The sequence below is a fragment of the Chrysemys picta genome, chromosome 7 (assembly GCF_011386835.1).
Source record: "Chrysemys picta bellii isolate R12L10 chromosome 7, ASM1138683v2, whole genome shotgun sequence".
In the NCBI taxonomy this organism is placed as follows: domain Eukaryota; kingdom Metazoa; phylum Chordata; order Testudines; family Emydidae; genus Chrysemys; species Chrysemys picta.
In genome coordinates this window covers 127318969-127338131 of record NC_088797.1, presented here as the reverse complement: position 1 = coordinate 127338131, position 19163 = coordinate 127318969, and the positions used below count along the sequence as shown (strand labels likewise).

General features: G+C 60.8%; 1 protein-coding gene across 3 annotated transcripts in view; it reads left to right on the top strand.

The window, feature by feature from the left end:
• Positions 1-19163, top strand: part of LOC101944711 (prominin-1-A-like) — a 45878-nt gene that overhangs the window by 8719 nt on the left and 17996 nt on the right. For 2 of the 3 annotated variants that reach the window (XM_065552686.1, XM_065552687.1), the window contains exons 2-11: positions 792-1035; positions 8773-8834; positions 9287-9492; positions 11065-11185; positions 11429-11492; positions 12481-12570; positions 14450-14640; positions 14992-15066; positions 15614-15677; positions 16135-16294. In XM_065552686.1, the coding sequence (XP_065408758.1) occupies positions 792-1035; positions 8773-8834; positions 9287-9492; positions 11065-11185; positions 11429-11492; positions 12481-12570; positions 14450-14640; positions 14992-15066; positions 15614-15677; positions 16135-16294 (1277 nt within the window). Of the gene's footprint in view, positions 1-689; positions 708-791; positions 1036-8772; positions 8835-9286; positions 9493-11064; positions 11186-11428; positions 11493-12480; positions 12571-14449; positions 14641-14991; positions 15067-15613; positions 15678-16134; positions 16295-19163 lie in introns of those variants that run through there. The other variant, XM_065552688.1, reaches the window with a different exon arrangement.

Below are 19163 nucleotides of genomic sequence, written 5' to 3'. Positions count from 1 at the left end.
CCCTTACTTCTCCACTAGTGCTGGCTGCCGTCCGAGCTGGGCGGCTGGAGAGCGGCATCTCTGGAGCCCGCTAGCCCAAGCAAGAGTGTATGACAATCAGGGCAAAAAACTGGGTGTGGGGGGTATATGGGGGAACCATGCTTCCCAGCAGCCTGCTAACGGGCTGGGCTGCGGGGAGAGTGGGGTACTCGGGGCATCACACACCCCAGCACTGCCAGACACCCCAGGGATGCTTCTGTTCTGGGGGGGCAGAATACCCATAACCCTCTGCCTGCGGATCCTCCACCTCAGAGGCTGCCCATGGCCACGGGTGAGGCAGGAGGTGACATTGAGCCAGATGTGGGCAAGGCCCTTGTGGTGGGGGGCAGGAGGAGCCGGGAGGGGGGGGGGTTGTTTTTCTCTCGTCATAAATTAACATGGGCAACCCACAAACCCAACCCGCTGGTGGCTGCAGGGCCGCGGGCTCGCCCACCTCTCGCGGGCAGCCGTTGGCACCAGGAGGCTGCCGGGAAAGGGTAAGGGCTGCTTCGGCAGCTCCCCTGCTCTGGAGTGTTATGGGGTGTCCCCAGCTCGCCCCTGCCCCCCAGGGGCTGCCCCACACCTGGCCTGGCCCTGCCCTGCCCTGCCCTGCCCTGCAGTGTGTATCCCTGCCTGGGGCTCCGTCTGACAGCCACTCCTCTTTCTTCTCCCCCAGCAGGAAGCAGCAGGTATTTTATCTCTCCCCTGCGTTTCCTGCTGGGCCCAGTGCCCTGCTGGGTCTGTGGCCTGCTCACACCTCTTGTCTGTTCCAGGAGCCTGGCCCTGCTGGGGAGCAGCGTGTGGAGGAAGGCCAGGAGCTAACTGCACCCCCAGAGCGGCGCGTTCCCCCTGGCGGCCCTTGGAGCTGCCCCGGAGCCCGGCCCAGGATGGCCCTGCAGAACCTCTCACAGCCGGAGTACCAGCCGGGGCCGGCGCCCCCCGCGGGCAGCTTGCCCGGCCTGTCCAGCATGGTGCGCTCCTTCCTGGGGCTGGTACAGCCAAATGCCTTCCCAGCCGGTAAGAGCATGGTGCGGGTGTCCCAGGCTGCTGCCCCCAGGGGCTCCCTCCCCCTCTCTGGGTTTCCCGGGGTGGGGTGGGGCAGGGCAGGTGGCTGCCGCTCCCAGGCACTGATGTGTGGGGCGGGGAAGGGTCGGACCCGGGTTACTTGGGTCCTTGCAGAATCCCGTTTGAAGAGCTGCTTTCAGCACCATCCACACACGTCGTCCCTCCGCTCCCTGCCCCGAATGTCCCCCCGGCCCTGTGCGCACCCCCAGATCCGCGTCTGCCACCCTGGCATTTGTCGCTCTGCATTAGCTGAACATGTTATCACGGGAGGCAGCATGGCCCCATGCCCGGGACCCCAGGCTGGGGGCAGGACTCCTGGGTTCTATGCCTGGCTTGCCGGCTGAGCTTGGGCTGGTCATGCCCCTGCCCCATGCCTCAGTTTCCCCACCGATCGGATGGGATTGTGATGCATGTGTGCAAAGTGCTCTGAGATCTATGGAGCCTGCGGCAGGCTGAGCCCGAAGGCAGCGTAGGCTGGCGGCTATGCAAGGAGCGTGGTGCAATGTAACAGACGGAAGGGCTGTGGTGTGAGTTACAGCATCCCGGGGAGGGGGATGTGCTTTCTGCTGGGTGGGGCCTAGTAAAGTGAACCATTTACTTTTGAATGGGCAATCCACTGCCTCTGGGACGGGATGTAGAGTCCTGAGGGATGGGAATGATGGGGGCTGGCAGGAGGCCATGACTGCGGCCAGTGGGGAAAGGTTTGGGATAGGGGACAAAGGGGGCACTGGGGATGGGGTCATTGATGGGAGATGGAGCAGAGACCCAGCGGGGGCAGAGGGTGCATCTCACTCATCTCCCCGCCCCACCCAGCACTCCACAGGCCTCTCGGCTCAGCCCTCCGCTCCTCGTTATCTGTGGGGCTGTGGGGGTGTCCCAGGAGGTGCTGTTCCCCGGAGGCAGCGGGCTGTGCTCAGCTTCGGGAGTGTCGCATTGGGGGTGGGTTTGTGATGCAGCCTAGTTTTGGGGGAACCGTTGGAAAGGGCAGGACAGTTCGCTCTCTGCCTTCGTTTGTCTCGCCAGAGCCAGTGCTGGGGGCAGATTTGCTCCGTGGGAGCCGGGCCCTGGCGTTGAGCTGAGAGTCCTGCAAGCAGTGGGTGGCCTGCGTGCTGTTTGTGATCCCAGCACTGGTGCATAGAGTGTCAATAAACAGGTTGCACGACAAATATACCCAGACTTCATGTCACCGGTTTCACCTGCAGGTCTCGAGACCTGCTCTCGCTTGGCGGGGGCTCTGTAAAGCACTCTGGGACCCAGTGTGAATGAAAGGCTGGCCCCAGAGCCCTTCCGCCTTGAGGGGGCTTGCGGGCTGAGGCCCGAGAGCCGTGTAGTGCGGACAGCTCCTGCAGCCCCACGCTGTAGCTGGCATCTGGCTCTGCGGGTGAGTTCTGTGGCGCTCTGGGTCGGAGCAGTGTGTGTGCACAGGGCGTGCTCAGGGCTGGGATTCTCAGGATTTGTATGTGGCTGTTTGTTGTTTATTTCTGTCTGTTACAAGGAAAAAGGGGTAAACAGTGAGCTGGCAAAGTTTGCAGACGATACAAAACTGCTCCAGACAGTTAAATCCAAAGCAGGGGGTTGGACTAGATGACCTCTTGAGGTCCCTTCCAACTCTGATATTCTATGATTCTATGATTCTAAAGCAGACTGCGAAGAGGTACAAAGGGAGCTCGCTAAACTGGGTGACTGGGCAACAAGATGTATGCAGCGGTGTCGTAGCTGTGTGGGTCCCAGGATATTCGAGAGACCAGGTCAGTGAGGTAATATCTTTTATTGGACCAGCTTCTGTTGTGATTCACCAACAGAAGGTGCAATAAAAGCTATTACGTAACCACCTTGTCTCTGGGCAACAGAACAGCATTGGCAGATAACATTCAATGTTGATAAACACAGCCTAACGCATTTTGGAAAACAAAATCCCAACTATACGTACAAAATTATGGGATCTAAATAAGCTCAAGACAGAGATCTCGGAGTCATTGAGGATAGTTCTCTGAATAAAAGGAAGTTCTTCTTCACACAGCGCACAGTCAACTTGTGGAACTCCTTGCCTGAGGAGGTTGTGAAGGCTAGGACTATAACAGCGTTTAGAAGAGAACTGGATAAATTCATGCTGGTTAAGTCCGTTAATGGCTATTAGCCAGGATGGGTAAGGAATGGTGTCCCTAGCCTCTGTTTGTCAGAGGATGGAGATGGATGGCAGGAGAGAGATCACTTGATCATTGCCTGTTAGGTTCACTCCCTCTGGGGCACCTGGCATTGGCCACTGTCGGCAGACAGGATACTGGGCTGGATGGACCTTTGGGCTGACCCGGTACGGCCGTTCTTCTGTTCTGATGTTAATGTTCTAAAACATCCACTCAATGTGCAGCTGCAGGCAAAAAGGCGAACAGAATGTTGGAACCATTAGGAAAGAGATAGATCATAAACCAGAAAATATCATAATGCCACCATAGAAATCCGGGGCATGCCCACACCGGGAATACTGCGTGCAGTTCTGGTCGCTCCATCTCAAACATGATATATTCGAATTGGAAAAAGTACAGAGCAGGGCAACAAAAGTGATTAGGGGCATAGAACAGCTTCCAAATTCAAAAGACTGGGGCCGTTCAGCTTGGAAAAGAGCCGACTGAGGGGGGACATGATCGAGGGTGATACAATCGTAACTGGAGTGGAGAAAGTGAACAGGGAGGTGTTATTTACCCCTTCACATAACACACGAACCAGGGTCACCCTATGAAATGAATAGGCAGCAGGGTTAAAACAAACACAAGGGAGTACTTCTGCGCAGTCAGCCCGTGGCGCTCGTTGCCAGGGGACGTTGTGAAGGTCAAAAGTATAAGTGGCTTCAGAAAAGAACGAGGTAAGTTCACAGAGGACAGGTCCAGCAATGGCTATTAGCCAGGATGGGCAGGGACACAACCCCATGATCTGGGTGTCTCTGGGCGACAGGGGATGGATCACTCGATAATTGCCCTGCTCTGTTCATTCCCTCTGGGGCACCTGGCATTGGCCACTGTCAGAAGACAAAAAGAACAGGTTTCAGAGTAGCAGCCGTGTTAGTCTGTATCCGCAAAAAGAAGAACAGGAGGACTTGTGGCACCTTAGAGACTAACAAATTTATTAGAGCATAAGCTTTCGTGGACTACAGCCCACTTCTTCGGATGCATATAGAATGGAACATATATTGAGGATATATATATACACACATACAGAGAGCATAAACAGGTGGGAGTTGTCTTACCAACTCTGAGAGGCCAATTAATTAAGAGAAAACAAACTTTTGAAGTGATAATCAAGATAGCCCAGTACAGACAGTTAGATAACAAGTGTGAGAATACTTACAAGGGGAGATAGATTCAATGTTTGTAATGGCTTAGCCATTCCCAGTCCTTATTCAAACCGGAGTTGATTGTGTCTAGTTTGCATATCAATTCCAGCTCAGCAGTTTCTCGTTGGAGTCTGTTTTTGAAGTTTTTCTGTTGTAAGATAGCCACCCGCAGGTCTGTCACTGAATGACCAGACAGGTTAAAGTGTTCTCCCACTGGTTTTTGAGTATTTTGATTCCTGATGTCAGATTTGTGTCCATTAATTCTTTTGCGTAGAGACTGTCCGGTTTGGCCAATGTACATGGCAGAGGGGCACTGCTGGCACATGATGGCATAGATCACATTGGTAGATGTGCAGGTGAACGAGCCCCTGATGGTATGGCTGATGTGATTAGGTCCTATGATGATGTCACTGGAATAGATATGTGGACAGAGTTGGCATCGGGGTTTGTTACAAGGATAGGTTCCTGGGTTAGTGGTTTTGTTCAGTGATGTGTGGTTGCTGGAGTACTTGTGGCACCTTAGAGACTAACAAATTTATTAGAGCATAAGCTTTCGTGGGCTACAGCCCACTTCTAGAAGACAGGACACTGGGCTAGATGGACCTTTCGTCTGACCCAGTCTGGCCGTTCTTATGTCCTTATGTCCCATGATGCTTGTTTCATCCCATCATCCAGCTGCTTTCTGTGACCCAGCCAGCGCTCTTTTCCAAGCGCTCTCTGGCCGGGATCCTGGTGTGACCCAGTCTGGCCATTCTTGTGTTCTCACCTGGCAGCTACCGGGATTGGGCTCCTCTCTGCAGAGCCTGACCTGAGTTCACGTGCCAGCAATGCCCCTCTGCTATGTACATTGGCCAAACTGGACAGTCACTACGCAAGAGGATAAATGGACACAAGTCAGATATCAGGAATGGCAATATACAAAAACCTGTAGGAGAACACTTCAACCTCCCTGGCCACACAATAGCAGATGTAAAGGTAGCCATCTTACAGCAAAAAAACCTTCAGGACCAGACTCCAAAGAGAAACTGCTGAGCTCCAGTTCATTTGCAAATTTGACACCATCAGATCAGGATTAAACAAAGACTGTGAATGGCTAGCCAACTACAGAAGCAGTTTCTCCTCCCTTGGTGTTCACACCTCAACTGCTAGCAGAGCCCCTCACCCTCCCTGATTGAACTAACCTCCTTATCTCCAGACTGATTTATACCTGCCTCTGGAAATTTCCATTACTTGCATCTGAAGAAGTGAGGTTCTTACCCACAAAAGCTTATGCTCCCAATACTTCTGTTAGTCTTAAAGGTGCCACAGGACCCTCTGTTGCTTTTTACAGATTCAGACTAACACGGCTACCCCTCTGATACTTGACCCGAGTTTGTGAGTCAGTAGCGGGTGGGGTCCTGAGGGGAGCACCCAGACCGGCTCTGTCCCCAGGGAACAGAGGCGTTTGTTGCGAGCCAGCTGGAAATAGCTGGGAATCCTTCATCTCCAAGTGCAGGACTCTCCTGTCTGCTTCGAACCGCTGCGGGAAGAGCTGCGTGTGACAGCCTACCAGCCCCTGTCAAGCCATAGGACTGGCAGCCAGGACTCCTGGGTCCCATGCCACACTCACTCTGTGGGCTGGGGCAAGTCGCATGAGGCCGATTTTTCCAGTGTCCACTGAATTTGGGATGCCTGGAGCCTGATCTGCAGAGCTCAGAGCGCCCGCGGGTCCCGCTGGCCAGAGGCGGGTTTGTGGGGCCCAGCCCCTCTGCGAGTCAGGCCCCTTTGAGGGGTCTCAGCTTGGGCACCCGTGGTCAGTGAAAACGCTGGCTTTGGGCTCTCTGTGCCTCGGTTTCCCTGCTCTGTAAAACAAGGGTAATGAGTCTTCCCCATTTGTAATGCACACAGAGGTGGGCCGGTGCTGGAGGGGTGACCTGGGTCTAGCGGGGATTGGGGGGAGACTGCCTAGGAAAGCTGGGGGTGCAGGCAGTGGGGTTGCTGATTCTTCCCTGTGAGCTAGAGCCCAGGGGGTGCTGGAGCGACCATCTCTGTAAGGAGCCGTACGACCAAGGTCCTGGCTGCTTGTGGTGAGCTGAGATCCGAGAGCGAGTAGCCCTGGTGTCTGCCTAGACTGGTCCTTCTGCAGCAACCATTGCAGACCGAGTTCCCTTTCGCTGCTGTTCAACAGCTGCCATGTTCCGCCCCCGAGGTGGCTGCACTGCAGTGGCAGGTGGAGCGATCGTTACACACGGTTCGGAAAGTGCTCTGGTTCCCCTAACCCCCACCCAATCTGGACCGGTTCCCCTGCTTTCTTCAAGGGCCTGAGGTGCTTTTGTTTGCTCCCTTTGTCTCCCCTGGGCCTGTGTTTCCTTGTCGCCCCATTGGATCTCCTGTTTGTTTTGCAGTTTGCAAACAAGCCGTCCGGTTCCTGGCAGTGACCTGACTTGTTTGATTTCATGGTTTGCTTCCTGCTGCCGCACAGGTGTGACGGTGCGCGGCTCTGCCCTGGAGAGCTTGGCGAATACACCGCAGCTCCGGGGGCAGGGGGATAAGTGGGGCTCCGGGCTGATGCAAGGGGAAAGCAGGACACGGGAAGGAAACCAGCCCCAGCTGGAAAGGGAGGAGTTTGTGCAGTTTGGAATTAGAGCTGTGGGGTTGCCAGGCCCGGCTGGACTCACTAGAAAACATCCCCTGGATGTGCCCCAGCAGGTGGAGTCCCTGGTGCCCACTGGGCTGGGGTGAGCCCGGCCCGTGTCTGCACATCAGCCCTGGGGAAAGAGACTGTCAGCTGAGCAGATCACAGCCCAGCGTGGCCGGACGTGATCCCCCCTGCAGTCCTGTGACCTCTGCTTTCTACAGGGGCAGATGCACCCCCAGTCCCTGCAGCACAGCACCCCGTACGCTGCACCGGGTGGTCAGCACTGCCTGCGAGGGGAGAGCGCCCCCTACTGAGCCCCCCAGCCCACCCCCTGCCCTGCACCGGGTCAGCGCTGCCTGCGAGGGGAGAGCGCCCCCTACTGAGCCCCCCAGCCCACCCCCTGCAGCACAGCGCCCCCTAGCCCTGCACTGGGTCAGCGCTGCCTGCGAGAGGAGAGCGCCCCCTACCGAGCCCCACCCCTGCTCCCTGCAGCACAGCGCCCCCTAGCGCCTCACTGGGGTATTGGGGTCAGCACAGACTGCGAAGGGAGAGCGCCCCCTACCGAGCCCCACCTCGCTCCCAGCAGCACAGCGCCCCCTAGTGCCTCACTGGGGTATTGGGGTCAGCACAGACTGCGAAGGGAGAGCGTCCCCTGCTGAGCCCCACCCCTCCCCCAGCAGCGCCAGCCTTTTGCTCAGCGGTGTCTCTTCCACACAAACCACCTGCCCTCGAGCTCCGGGTCGTGGGGAGGGAAGGGGCCGGGGTGACCAGGACCGGGGGGAGACGTGAGAGCACCAGGGGGCGGGGGGCCCTCCTGCTGGGCTGGGGCTCGCTGCGGGAGGCAGTGCTGCCTTGGCTCGGGGCTCTGTGCCGTGGCTCTTGGGGTTACTGGCTGTATGGCTGTGATGGGGCTGGCTCGGACTCGCCCGGGAGACGCTGCAGCCAGGGCCCGAACCCGGGACACGAGAGAGCCAGAGCCAGGTCCCCTTTTATCCGAACCCCGTGGGCTGGCGGCTGGCTCTGGGCATGGCCCAGCCGGTGCCCTGGTTCCTGGCTCCTGCTGACGGCTATCAGACGGGGGTGCCAGGCCAGGCAGGAGCTCCCCGGGTGCCTTGGCAGGGCCTGGCTGCAGGCCGGAGGCTGGGCTCTCCCGGCACAGCTCTGGACTAGCCGGAGTGCTGGCCAGGCTGGCGGGTAGGGCTGGCACGGTTATACCGGGGCCCATGGGGCAGGCCTCCGGTGTATCTGTGCGCCCCCCAAAGGTAAACAGAGCTGGTGCCGAGGTCACACTGGGGCCAAGCCAGCCGAGGGAGGGACCGTACCATGGCTTATGGGAGAGGCTGCGGGTTCCAGGCTCCTCCCAGCTCCTGCTGAAAGGGAGCTCGGTGGGTGGGTGGGTGAGGGGAGGGTGATGACACCCCCCCTCGCCCCCCGGCAGAGTCCCAGAGCCCAGGCTCCAGCCCGGACGTCTACACTGTAGTTTTACAGCCCTGCAGCCTGACCCAGCTGACCCGGATCAGCCATGGGCGTTTCGTGCAGTGTTAGTGTAACCAGGGATTGTCCCTGTAAGCTCTGCTCCAGCGCGGCCCCGGATTCCCGCACTCGAAGCAGGAGTCGCTGGGTGAATTCTCGGGCCTGGGTCACGCAGCCGATCGGACTGGGGCGGGGGGAGGGGGGCAGGACAGTCCTTTTGGGCGGTGGCGTCTCTGGGGTGCTAACCCCCCTCTCTGCTCCTTTTCCCCAGAACTCCTCACCAACTTGATCCAGCAGAAAAGTGACATTACGAACCCTGCCGTGTACAAAGAGGTGAGGGCCCTGGCGGGGCCATGGGGCAGGGCCTGGGGCAGGGCCCCCCATAGGCACAGAGGGAGAAGGTCGCTGTCAGGGCTCAGTGGGGACTCTGAGGTCAGCCATGCCCCAACTGATGCCCTCCCTGCAGCAATGCCATCCTGCTGAAGACAGGGGCAGCAGACTGGAGCGCTTTGGAAGAATCAAACCCCAAGGCATGTGGGCCGATTCTGGGCAGAAAGCCCAGCGGCCTGGCCAGGTTCCAGAGCTGGTGACTCCTTTCTGTCTCCCCAGATCTTTGCGCCTCCCCCACAGTGTTGCTCCTTCACTTCCTGCCCCAAGCTGCCCCGCTGCGTTCAGTGCTGGCGCATTCCGCCCCAGAGGCAGCTGCATTTTGGGGGGAGGAGTGAGGCCCAGGGCCGCGGGCGCTGCGGGGATGGACGTTGCTAACGCTCGCGCTCTTGCCCTAGGTGCTGGTTTACGAGGTGGGTTTCCTGGTCTGCACAGCCATTGGCCTCCTCTTCATCATCCTCATGCCCCTGGTCGGCTTTTGCTTCTGCTGCTGCCGCTGCTGCGGGAACTGCGGGGGGACGATGTACCAGAAACAAAGCAAGCGCACGGGCTGCCGGCGCAGGGCGCTCTTCGCCTCGGTGCTGCTGGTCACCACCCTCATCCTGTGAGTGCCGCGCTCCGGCCCAGCGCCTCCGCGGGCCGTATTTCAGTGTAGAGCCCGAGCGCCGTGGGCTCTGGCATTGCTGCCTGGCCGTGGGTCGCTGGCCCCGTGGGGGGTGCAGTTACCCTGTATAGAGGGGGCGGTTGGGAAGGGCCCCGGATGACCAGGCGTTACTAACCCCCTCTGAGCTAGGCAGATCCCTGGGTCCCCAGGCTGGTCTCGTCCACTGGCCCCGTCATCTCTTCTCGCACAGTGGGGTGGCCTGGCCGGCTGCTCAACCCCTCCCTCCCCGGGGGCTTTATCTGTGCGCTGAGGCTGTGATCCCACCCAGGGGATGAACACACGAGCGTGAGCGACCCGTCGCACGGAGCCCTGCTCGCCCAGGGCTGAGGTTCTGGCTGGAGAGTGGCTGGGACGCGGAGACCCAGCTCTCTGGAGCCAGGAGACACCTTTGGGTGGACAGGGGTTGGGTGCAAGGCCGGGGAGCTCAGCTGCAATGAGGGGGGGGAGGCACTGGTGCCTGTGGGGGAGAGCTGCTGGGAAAGCAGGCGGGCGGGGCAGGGACCCGCCAGGAAGTCCCCATTGTTCACAGGAGCAGATTCCTGCCCGAGGACAAAGGGCCGGAAGCCGCAGGAAGTTGAGGTCCGAGTTCAACCTGGGGTTAGAGCGTTCCAGGCTACGGCACCTTGGAATGACCCTGGGGGGGGAGGGGAGGACCCAGCTAGTAACCAGGAATGGGGGGCTAGCCCCCCGCTTGCCCCACGGAGTGTGAGCAGCAAGGTGATGCTGGAGCAATGGCCGGGGAGCTGGGATCCGGCACTTGGAGATCCGGCTGAGCCCTGGCCGGACTCGCTGGGGCAGGTTGCTCCCTTCTGCCTCTGTTTCTCCATCTCCCTGGCGGAGGATGGAATTCTCTGGTGCCAAGCGGGAGTTGATTGGTTAACCCGTGCAAAGTCTGGAGTGTCCCAAGGGGCTATGGGGGGCGGGTTCGGGGCCTAGCCCCCACTGAGCCCCTTAGAAGGGAGAAGGGTTCTAGAAGTGCTTGCCATGGACTGGCTAGCCACACTGCTCCCTACTGGGCAGGATCAGAGCTGCTAATCTGTGTGTCATAAGCCCTGTACCCTGAGTGGCGATTCTCCTTTAGCTCAGCCGATAGGGGCCAGGGATCGACCCCTGCTGTGGCAGTGAAGCTCGCAGGCTCAGTGTGTGCAGCTTGGAGACCTCCTGGGTTTGTGACGGTGCCGTTGTCACCCTGAGGAAAGAGGGGTCAGTGGGGTGACCATGGACCTGGGATCGGGACGAAGCTGCAGGGCTGGCACATTCATTGCGAGCCGCGCTTTACGCTGGCTTGTTAGTTATGCCCCCTCACCCTCCAAGGGTGGACCTCACTGGGGGGAAACTGAGGCATGGGGAGGGGCAGCGAGGCCCTGGCAGAGCCCAGGAGTCCTGACTCTGAGTGGCTGTGAGCCGGCCCCGCTGTGCATGGACAGTCTGGGGGCTCAGTGCACATAGCTAGGGCCCCCCCAGGTCTCCGTGTGCTGATGCCGCCCCCACCCCCTTTTCTCCTTCTCCCAGGGCTGGGAACATCTGCGCTTTCATCAGTAACAACCGCGTCTCCCGCGCCGTGAACGGCAGCTTTGGTGCCCTCAACACCACGCTGGACAACCTGGGCACCTTCGTCCGCTCCATCCCCCAGGTACGTGCAGTGCCCCCGCTGCTCACCTGCCTGCCGGAGCCCCCCAGCCCCGCCCATCCCGTGGGCCAGGACTGGATCCCAGGGTCTGCACAGGGCGGGGATGCCAGGGGCCTGCCCTGGAGTGACCCACACAGTCCCCTGAGTTAGTCCATTGCTGCTGGGTATGGTGCAGTCCCCCTGTGGGCGCGGGAGCCCCCTCTGCAGCCAGGCCCGTATTCACCCCCCTTTTCCTTGTTTCCGCAGCAAGTGGATTTCATCATCGCCTCCAGCGACGTGCCGGTGAGCCGGGCCAACGGCAGTCTCCAGAGTGAGTCTGTGCATGGGGGGCTGGGGGGCCTGGGGGTGTGGGGGCCAGGGGAGGGCGTGGCCCCAGATACCTGGCTCCGGGGCAGGTGACTGTTTGGGGCCAGAGCGTGGCATGGCTCTGGGGACCTGCCTCCGGGGCAGGGGGGATGGGGATGCGTGGCCTGCCTGGGCTAGCCCTTGGGGATGCCCTGCCCCAGCGCTCAGAGCCCTGGCGGGGGTTGGGCTGCACGGGGCTCTGCTCCCTGCCTGTACGGCCCCAGTATGGAGCCCAACACCCTTGGGCCCCAGGAGCCCGTTCCTGGCTGCAGGGGGCACTGGCTGGCCACCTGCACTGGGCCCCCTCCGGGCTTCCAGGCTCTTGCCCACCTGCCCCTCCCCTTTCCTCCTCTCCCTCTTGGGTGCTTTCTCATCCCACCCCCTGCCATGGCACAGCCCCCTCCAGCCCAGCCAGGGTCACTCTCCCTGCCACACCTGCCCATGGGCACCCACAGGGCCGGCTCCAGGGTTTTGGCCGCCCCAAGCAGCGCAAGAAAAAAAAAAAAGCCGCGATCACGATCTGCAGCAGCAATTCGGTGGGAGGTCCTTTGCTCCGAGCGGGAGTGAGAGACCGTCCGCCGAATTGCCGCCGAATAGCTGGACGTGCTGCCCCTCTCTGGAGCGGCCGCCCCAAGCACCTGCTTGGTAAGCTGGTGCCTGGAGCCGGCCCTGGGCACCCAGCAGGGCAGTGGCAGAGGGGTAAGGAACCCAGGAGTCCTGGCTCCCAGCCAGTAGCTTTAGCCACTTCCTCTCAAGGGACCGTAGCATGACATGGGCTCCGTGGCCAGCCTGTTCTGCGCCCGCTGCCCGCTCCCCCGTGTGCCCATGTTGGGGGGCAGGTGGGGCGGGGAGTGAACTCTCCGGGCCAGACAGGGGCTCGGGGTTTGGAGCCCTCCCTGGTGGCCGTGCGTCTGGCTGTGCCCGAGGTAACAGCGATGCCCCCTTCTTCGCAGACATCGGGCCCATCCTGGGCGGCAGGATCATCTCCGAGGTGGGAGAGGAGGCGTACGGGGCGCTGGCCTCCGCCATGCGCCTGCTGGAAGGTACCGGCCTTGGGGCTGAGGGGGGCAGGCATGGGCCGGGGGCTCCCCCAGACACTGGGGGGAACAAGCCCCTACGGCGAGGGGGTGGAGGACAGAGTAACCCTGGGGGTGTTTGGTGGGAAAGCTGCGGGGGCTCGGGGCGGTGCCAGGGGGCACACTATGCAGTGGGGGGCAGCGTAACCCCCTGTGACGTTCCCCTCTGGTGTTATCTGGATCGGTGATCTGCTAGGTCACTCCAACCCTTGACTCTGGGAGCCAGCCTTACCCTGCTCTGCTGTGAGAACCCTCACCCCTGGGCTGTTCACGCACAGCCTCTGGCGTGTAAACTGCTCCTTGGATTGTGCAACCGAATTACACTAGCCAGTATCTCCAGTCCCAGACACAACCCTAGGAACCTCCGTCTTGCAGTGTCCAGTTGTGTCCGCTGGACGCTGCAAGCCTATATGAGTTTGTCAATTTAACAAAGAAATTGATATGTGCCAGGCACGTTATCCCAAGGGGAGTCTGACACGCTTCAAACCACTGCTTCAGTAGAATAAACCAACAGATTTATTAACGACAAAGCTAGATTGTAAGTGATTGGCAAAAAGTCAGAGTGGTACCAAAAGAAAATACAACATAAGCTGGCAGCCGAAACTCTCAGCCCTATTAGACTGGGCAGCAAGTAGATGACGCAGTTTCTCACCCCACTGGATGTTGCAGTCCTTAGTACACAGGTTTGTCCCCTGAACCTGGGCCAGTCTCCTGTGTTGGAGTCTTGTCTTCTTCTCAGTGTCCCGGTCGCTTGCAGCAGAGGTGGGGGCAGGAGCAGGGCCCAGTATGTGTCCACACTGCCTGTTTTATACCCTCAGTCCCTGTGCTTGGGGAGCACAAGTCCAGGCACGTCTGGGGGCATTGCCGAGTCTCTCCAAGCGAGGCTGAGCAATTCCCCCGGTGGGGCCTCGTGCAGGGGAGTCATGGCATTGTAGCTCCCTTGCTGGACAATGGCTGCTGATGGGTTGTTCGACTCCCCGCCCGGGCGTTAGTTACTTTCCTTGCTGTTGCCTCTGGGGAGCGAATATCTGGCCGATTCCCCAGCTCACAGCATGTTTTAGTGACAACCATACCACACAATTCTCATAACGTCGTATGCATGAACGATACACATCTATGGAGAGAGAAATGACTTTCAGCAGATCAGAACCTTTCCCCAGATACCTTACAAGGCTGCTTTCTAAGTAAGATCACGATGATATGATATGGGGGTTACAGCACGCTCCCCAAGGTATAGAATGTCACTCCCCCCAGCCTCAACACCTGAGGGGCACAGAAAATCACAGGAGCCCCAGGGACCCTGGGCTGGAGAAACTCCCCCATTAACCATCCCCTGGGATCCCCCGATTCACCGTGGCCCCCAGGGCCTGGGCAGATGCTGCTCCCAACTCCTTCCCCCATCCCTGCAGCACGGAGCAGGGTGGGAGTGAGCAAGGTGATCTGAGCAGGGGCAGCTCCAGGCACCAGCGCAGCAAGTGCGTGCCGGGGGCGGCAAGCCGCGGGGGGCCGCGTGCCGGTTGCTGTGAGGGTGGCCGTCAGGCTGCCTGTGGGAGGTCCACCGGTCCCACGGCTTTGGCGGTAATTCGGCGGTGGGGACGCTGAAGGTGTGGGGCCGGCGGACCTCCCGCAATGTGCTGCCGAAAGCCGCCTGACTGCCGTGCTTGGGGCGGCAAAAACCATAGAGCCGCCCCTGGGTCTGAGACAGGCCGGCTGAGGTGCTGAGGGGTCACCTTAGGGGTGTCTGGGGGTCCCCCTTGTGGCACAGTCAGGGGGTGTCCCTGGGTTGGGGCACGGTGCAGACGGGACGAGGACTGAGCCGTGGGAGCCCCTTGCTGTCGCCCCCCAGTGACGGACCTGGCGGATCGGGAGCTCCGAGCCGTGAACCAGTCAGGCCTACGGCTGCAGCAGCTGCAGCGGGAGCTGACCCAGAACCTCAGCCGCCTGCAGGAGCGGATCAACCGGACCCTGCAGAGCTGTGACCCGCCCTGCGCCCAGGTGTCCGTCAGCGGCCTGGCCCCCGACGCCGACTTCAGCATGGTGAGGCGAGCACACGGGGGGCTGGGGGCTGTAGGGGGCACAGGGTGGGGTGGGGGGCATGGGGGCTGGATGGGTGCGTGGGTTACAGGTTGGCATGGGGGGCTGGATGGGTGTATGGGGTTGGAGGGACTGAAACCTCCCCGACATGCAAATACCCCCCCCAATATACCCGCTGACCTCCCCATGTGCACATACGTCTGTGCGCTCACATGGGCGCCGTCCTGCCACCCCTGCTGGGACGTACATAGCCAGGCCCAGACGGAGCCAGCTCCCAGCAGCACCCTCTCAGCCCGGCACCTCCTCCCCACGCGCCAGCCCTGCCGTCTGACCCATCTGCTCCTGTTTCCCCAGGTCCCGGACGTGAGCAGCCAGCTGGAACTGTTGAATAATCTGACCAATGCCAACCTGAGCGCCGCCCTGCAGCAGGTACAGACTGGGGGGTGGCGCGGGGCTAGCAGGACGTGGTTCTGACCGGCACCCTGTGGGGCTGGTCTGTAGGGGCATTGCCAGCTCTCCCTGCCCCAGGGTGCGGCTTGGCAGGGTGAGCAACCCAGCCATGCCTGCCTCAGCCTGCGTCTCCCAAGCCATGGCTCTGGGGCGGGGCAGGAGACCCAAACCACTGACGCCATGTGGAAAATGCCCACCGTGCTAGCCGAGCATCTGCCCCACCTGACCTGGAGCAGGCCAACGGTCCGCCCAGCCCAGTGCTGCCTGGGGCGGGGCTGAGAGTGCCTCGGTCGTGGTACCGCGCCCCATATGGGGAGAGCCCAGCAGCCCGTCCGGGCCAGCGCTGAGCCTATGGCATTGGCCAGTGCTGGGTATTTCTGACCATCCCCTGTGCTGGGGCATGTGGGGCTGGAGCAGGGCCGGGTGGTGCGTTTGCCCTCGTCCAGTGCTCTGCGTTGGGGCCCTGGGCTGGGATCTGAGCCTGTCTGTCTGTCTGTCTCTCCCCTGTCCGTGTCTGGGGCGGCAGGCCAACGAGACGCTGAACAAGACTCCCACGAGGGTAGAGGAGCAGGCGCAGAAGGTGGTGGCGGGTAAGTGGCGCTGCCATCTGGTAATACAGGGATGCCCACGAGGGACGGGCAGGGGTCACCTCGGGCACCTCCTCCCCCTCCCTCTGGGGAGACCTCTCCTGCCCCAGCCACCGTGGCTCCCTGCTCTGGGACTGGGCCCTGTAATGACCGGGGCCCTGCCTGTCCCCTAGGAGCCCTGCCTGTCCCTCCCCAGAGCCAGGGGTCCAGGACTCACCTTGGCCTATGAAGTGGGTCTGTGCTCTCCCCTCTGCCCCCCGCCATGTTCTCCCTTGTCCAATCTTCACAGCTCTCCCGTTCTCAGGCTCTCTCCACCTGCTGCCCCCTCAGATCTGTCCACCGCGGGCTGCGTCTGCCCCGTGCGTTGTGCAGGGGGAGCTGGAGCGTGGGCCCCAGAAGGCTACGGGAGCAGCCGTCAGTGCCTGTGCGTCCCTGACGTGCCCGTCCCTTTCCCCAACAGACGCACGGAGCCAGTTGGCTGAGGTCAGGCGGAAGATTGGTGGGGTGCGGAGTGAGATCCCGGTGCTGGACACGCTGGGGAACGTCACGGCCACGCTGGACACCATTGGCAGGCGGGCCAAGGAATACGAGCCGCAGGTCGCCACCTACGACAGCTACAGGTAGGGGCTGGGCTGCTGCCCCCCGCGTGGGGGCTGATCCCGCCTGGGGCTCCCTGTGTGATGGGTTGGATCACAAAAACCCAACTGCCAACTGATGGGCCAAGACTACTTCTGCCCCTGCTTTCCCTGCCAGCCTGGGACCCAGCACCCTGTCTTGCTGAGCCAGACACGCCCGTCTGCTCCAACACAGACCCAGGGTCTGAATTACTTGCCCCAAAGCTGCCGACTTAACTGAAAGCAGCTCACAGAAGTGTTCCTGTCTTTAACACTCAGATGCCCAACTCCCAATGGGGTCTAAACCCAAATAAATCCGTTTTACCCTGTGTAAAGCTACCCTGTGCACACCTGTTTGCCCCCCCTCCCCCGGTATTAATACATACTCTGGGTTAATTAATAAGTAAAAAGTGATTTTATTAAATACAGAAAGTAGGATTTAAGTGGTTCCAAGTAGTAACAGACAGAACAAGTGAATTACCAAGCAAAATAAAATAAACCCGCAAATCTAAGCCTAATACAGTAATACAACTGAGTAGAGATAAACTCTCACCCTCAGAGATGTTTCAGTAAGTGTCTGTCACAGCCTGGACGCCGTCCTAGCCTGGGCCCAGTCCTTCCCCGGCACAGCCCTTGCTCCCGCTCAGGTGGTAGCGGGGGGATTCCTCAGGATGGCCCCTCCTTTGTTCTGTTCCACTAGGGTTACCATATTTCAACAATCAAAAAAGAGGACACGGGGTGCCGCCCTAGCCCCGCCCCCTCCCACCCCCCTCAGAATCCCCCTACCCTAACTACTCCCAGGACCCCACCCCCTATCTAAGTCTCCCTGCTCCCTGTCCCTTGCCTGCCCCAACCGGTCTATACACCCCCTTCTCCTGACAACCCCCCAGAACCCCCGACTAACCTAACCCCCCCATTCCCTGTCCCTTGCCTGCCCCAACCGGTCTATACACCCCCTTCTCCTGACAGCCCCCCCAGAACCCCCGACCAACCTAACCCCCCCATTCCCTGTCCCTTGCCTGCCCCAACCGGTCTATACACCCCCTTCTCCTGACAACCCCCCAGAACCCCCGACCAACCTAACCCCCCCATTCCCTGTCCCTTGCCTGCCCCAACTGCTCTCTACACCCCCTTCTCCTGACAACCCCCCAGAACCCCCGACCAACCTAACCCCCCCATTCCCTGTCCCTTGCCTGCCCCAACCGGTCTATACACCCCCTTCTCCTGACAGCCTCCCCAGAGCCCCCAGCCAATGTAACCCCCCATTCCCCGTCCCTTGCCTGCCCCAACTGCTCTCTACACCCCCTTCTCCTGACAGCCCCCCCAGAACCCCCGACCAATCTAACCCCCCCATTCCCTGTCCCTTGCCTGCCCCAACCGGTCTATACACCCCCTTCTCCTGACAGCCCCCCCAGAACCCCCGACCAACCTAACCCCCCCATTCCCTGTCCCTTGCCTGCCCCAACCGCTCTACACCCCCTTCTCCTGACAACCCCCCCAAAACCCCCGACCAACTTAACCCCCCCCGTTCCCTGTCCCCTGCCTGCCCCAACTGCTCTCTACACCCCCTTCTCCTGACAGCCCCCCCAGAACCCCCGACCAATCTAACCCCCCGTTCCCCGTCCCTTGCCTGCCCCAACTGCTCTCTACACCCCCTTCTCCTGACAGCCCCCCCAGAGCCCCCGACCAATGTAACCCCCCATTCCCCGTCCCTTGCCTGCCCCAACTGCTCTCTACACCCCCTTCTCCTGACAGCCCCCCCAGAACCCCCGACCAATCTAACCCCCCGTTCCCTGTCCCCTGCCTGCCCCAACTGCTCTCTACACCCCCTTCTCCTGACAACCCCCCAGAACCCCCAACCAATCTAACCCCCCGTTCCCTGTCCCCTGCCTGCCCCAACTGCTCTCTACACCCCCTTCTCCTGACAGCCCCCCCAGAACCCCCGACTAACCTAACCCCCCCATTCCCTGTCCCTTGCCTGCCCCAACCGGTCTATACACCCCCTTCTCCTGACAGCCCCCCCAGAACCCCCGACCAACCTAACCCCCCCGTTCCCTGTCCCCTGCCTGCCCCAACTGCTCTCTACACCCCCTTCTCCTGACAGCCCCCCCAGAACCCCCGACCAATCTAACCCCCCGTTCCCTGTCCCCTGCCTGCCCCAACTGCTCTCTACACCCCCTTCTCCTGACAGCCCCCCCAGAACCCCCGACCAATCTAACCCCCCCATTCCCTGTCCCTTGCCTGCCCCAACCGGTCTATACACCCCCTTCTCCTGACAGCCCCCCCAGAACCCCCGACCAACCTAACCCCCCCATTCCCTGTCCCTTGCCTGCCCCAACTGCTCTACACCCCCTTCTCCTGACAACCCCCCCAGAACCCCCGACCAACTTAACCCCCCCGTTCCCTGTCCCCTGCCTGCCCCAACTGCTCTCTACACCCCCTTCTCCTGACAGCCCCCCCAGAGCCCCCGACCAATGTAACCCCCCATTCCCCGTCCCTTGCCTGCCCCAACTGCTCTCTACACCCCCTTCTCCTGACAGCCCCCCCAGAACCCCCAACCAATCTAACCCCCCGTTCCCTGTCCCCTGCCTGCCCCAACTGCTCTCTACACCCCCTTCTCCTGACAGCCCCCCCAGAACCCCCGACTAACCTAACCCCCCCATTCCCTGTCCCTTGCCTGCCCCAACCGGTCTATACACCCCCTTCTCCTGACAGCCCCCCCAGAACCCCCGACCAACCTAACCCCCCCGTTCCCTGTCCCCTGCCTGCCCCAACTGCTCTCTACACCCCCTTCTCCTGACAGCCCCCCCAGAACCCCCGACCAATCTAACCCCCCGTTCCCTGTCCCCTGCCTGCCCCAACTGCTCTCTACACC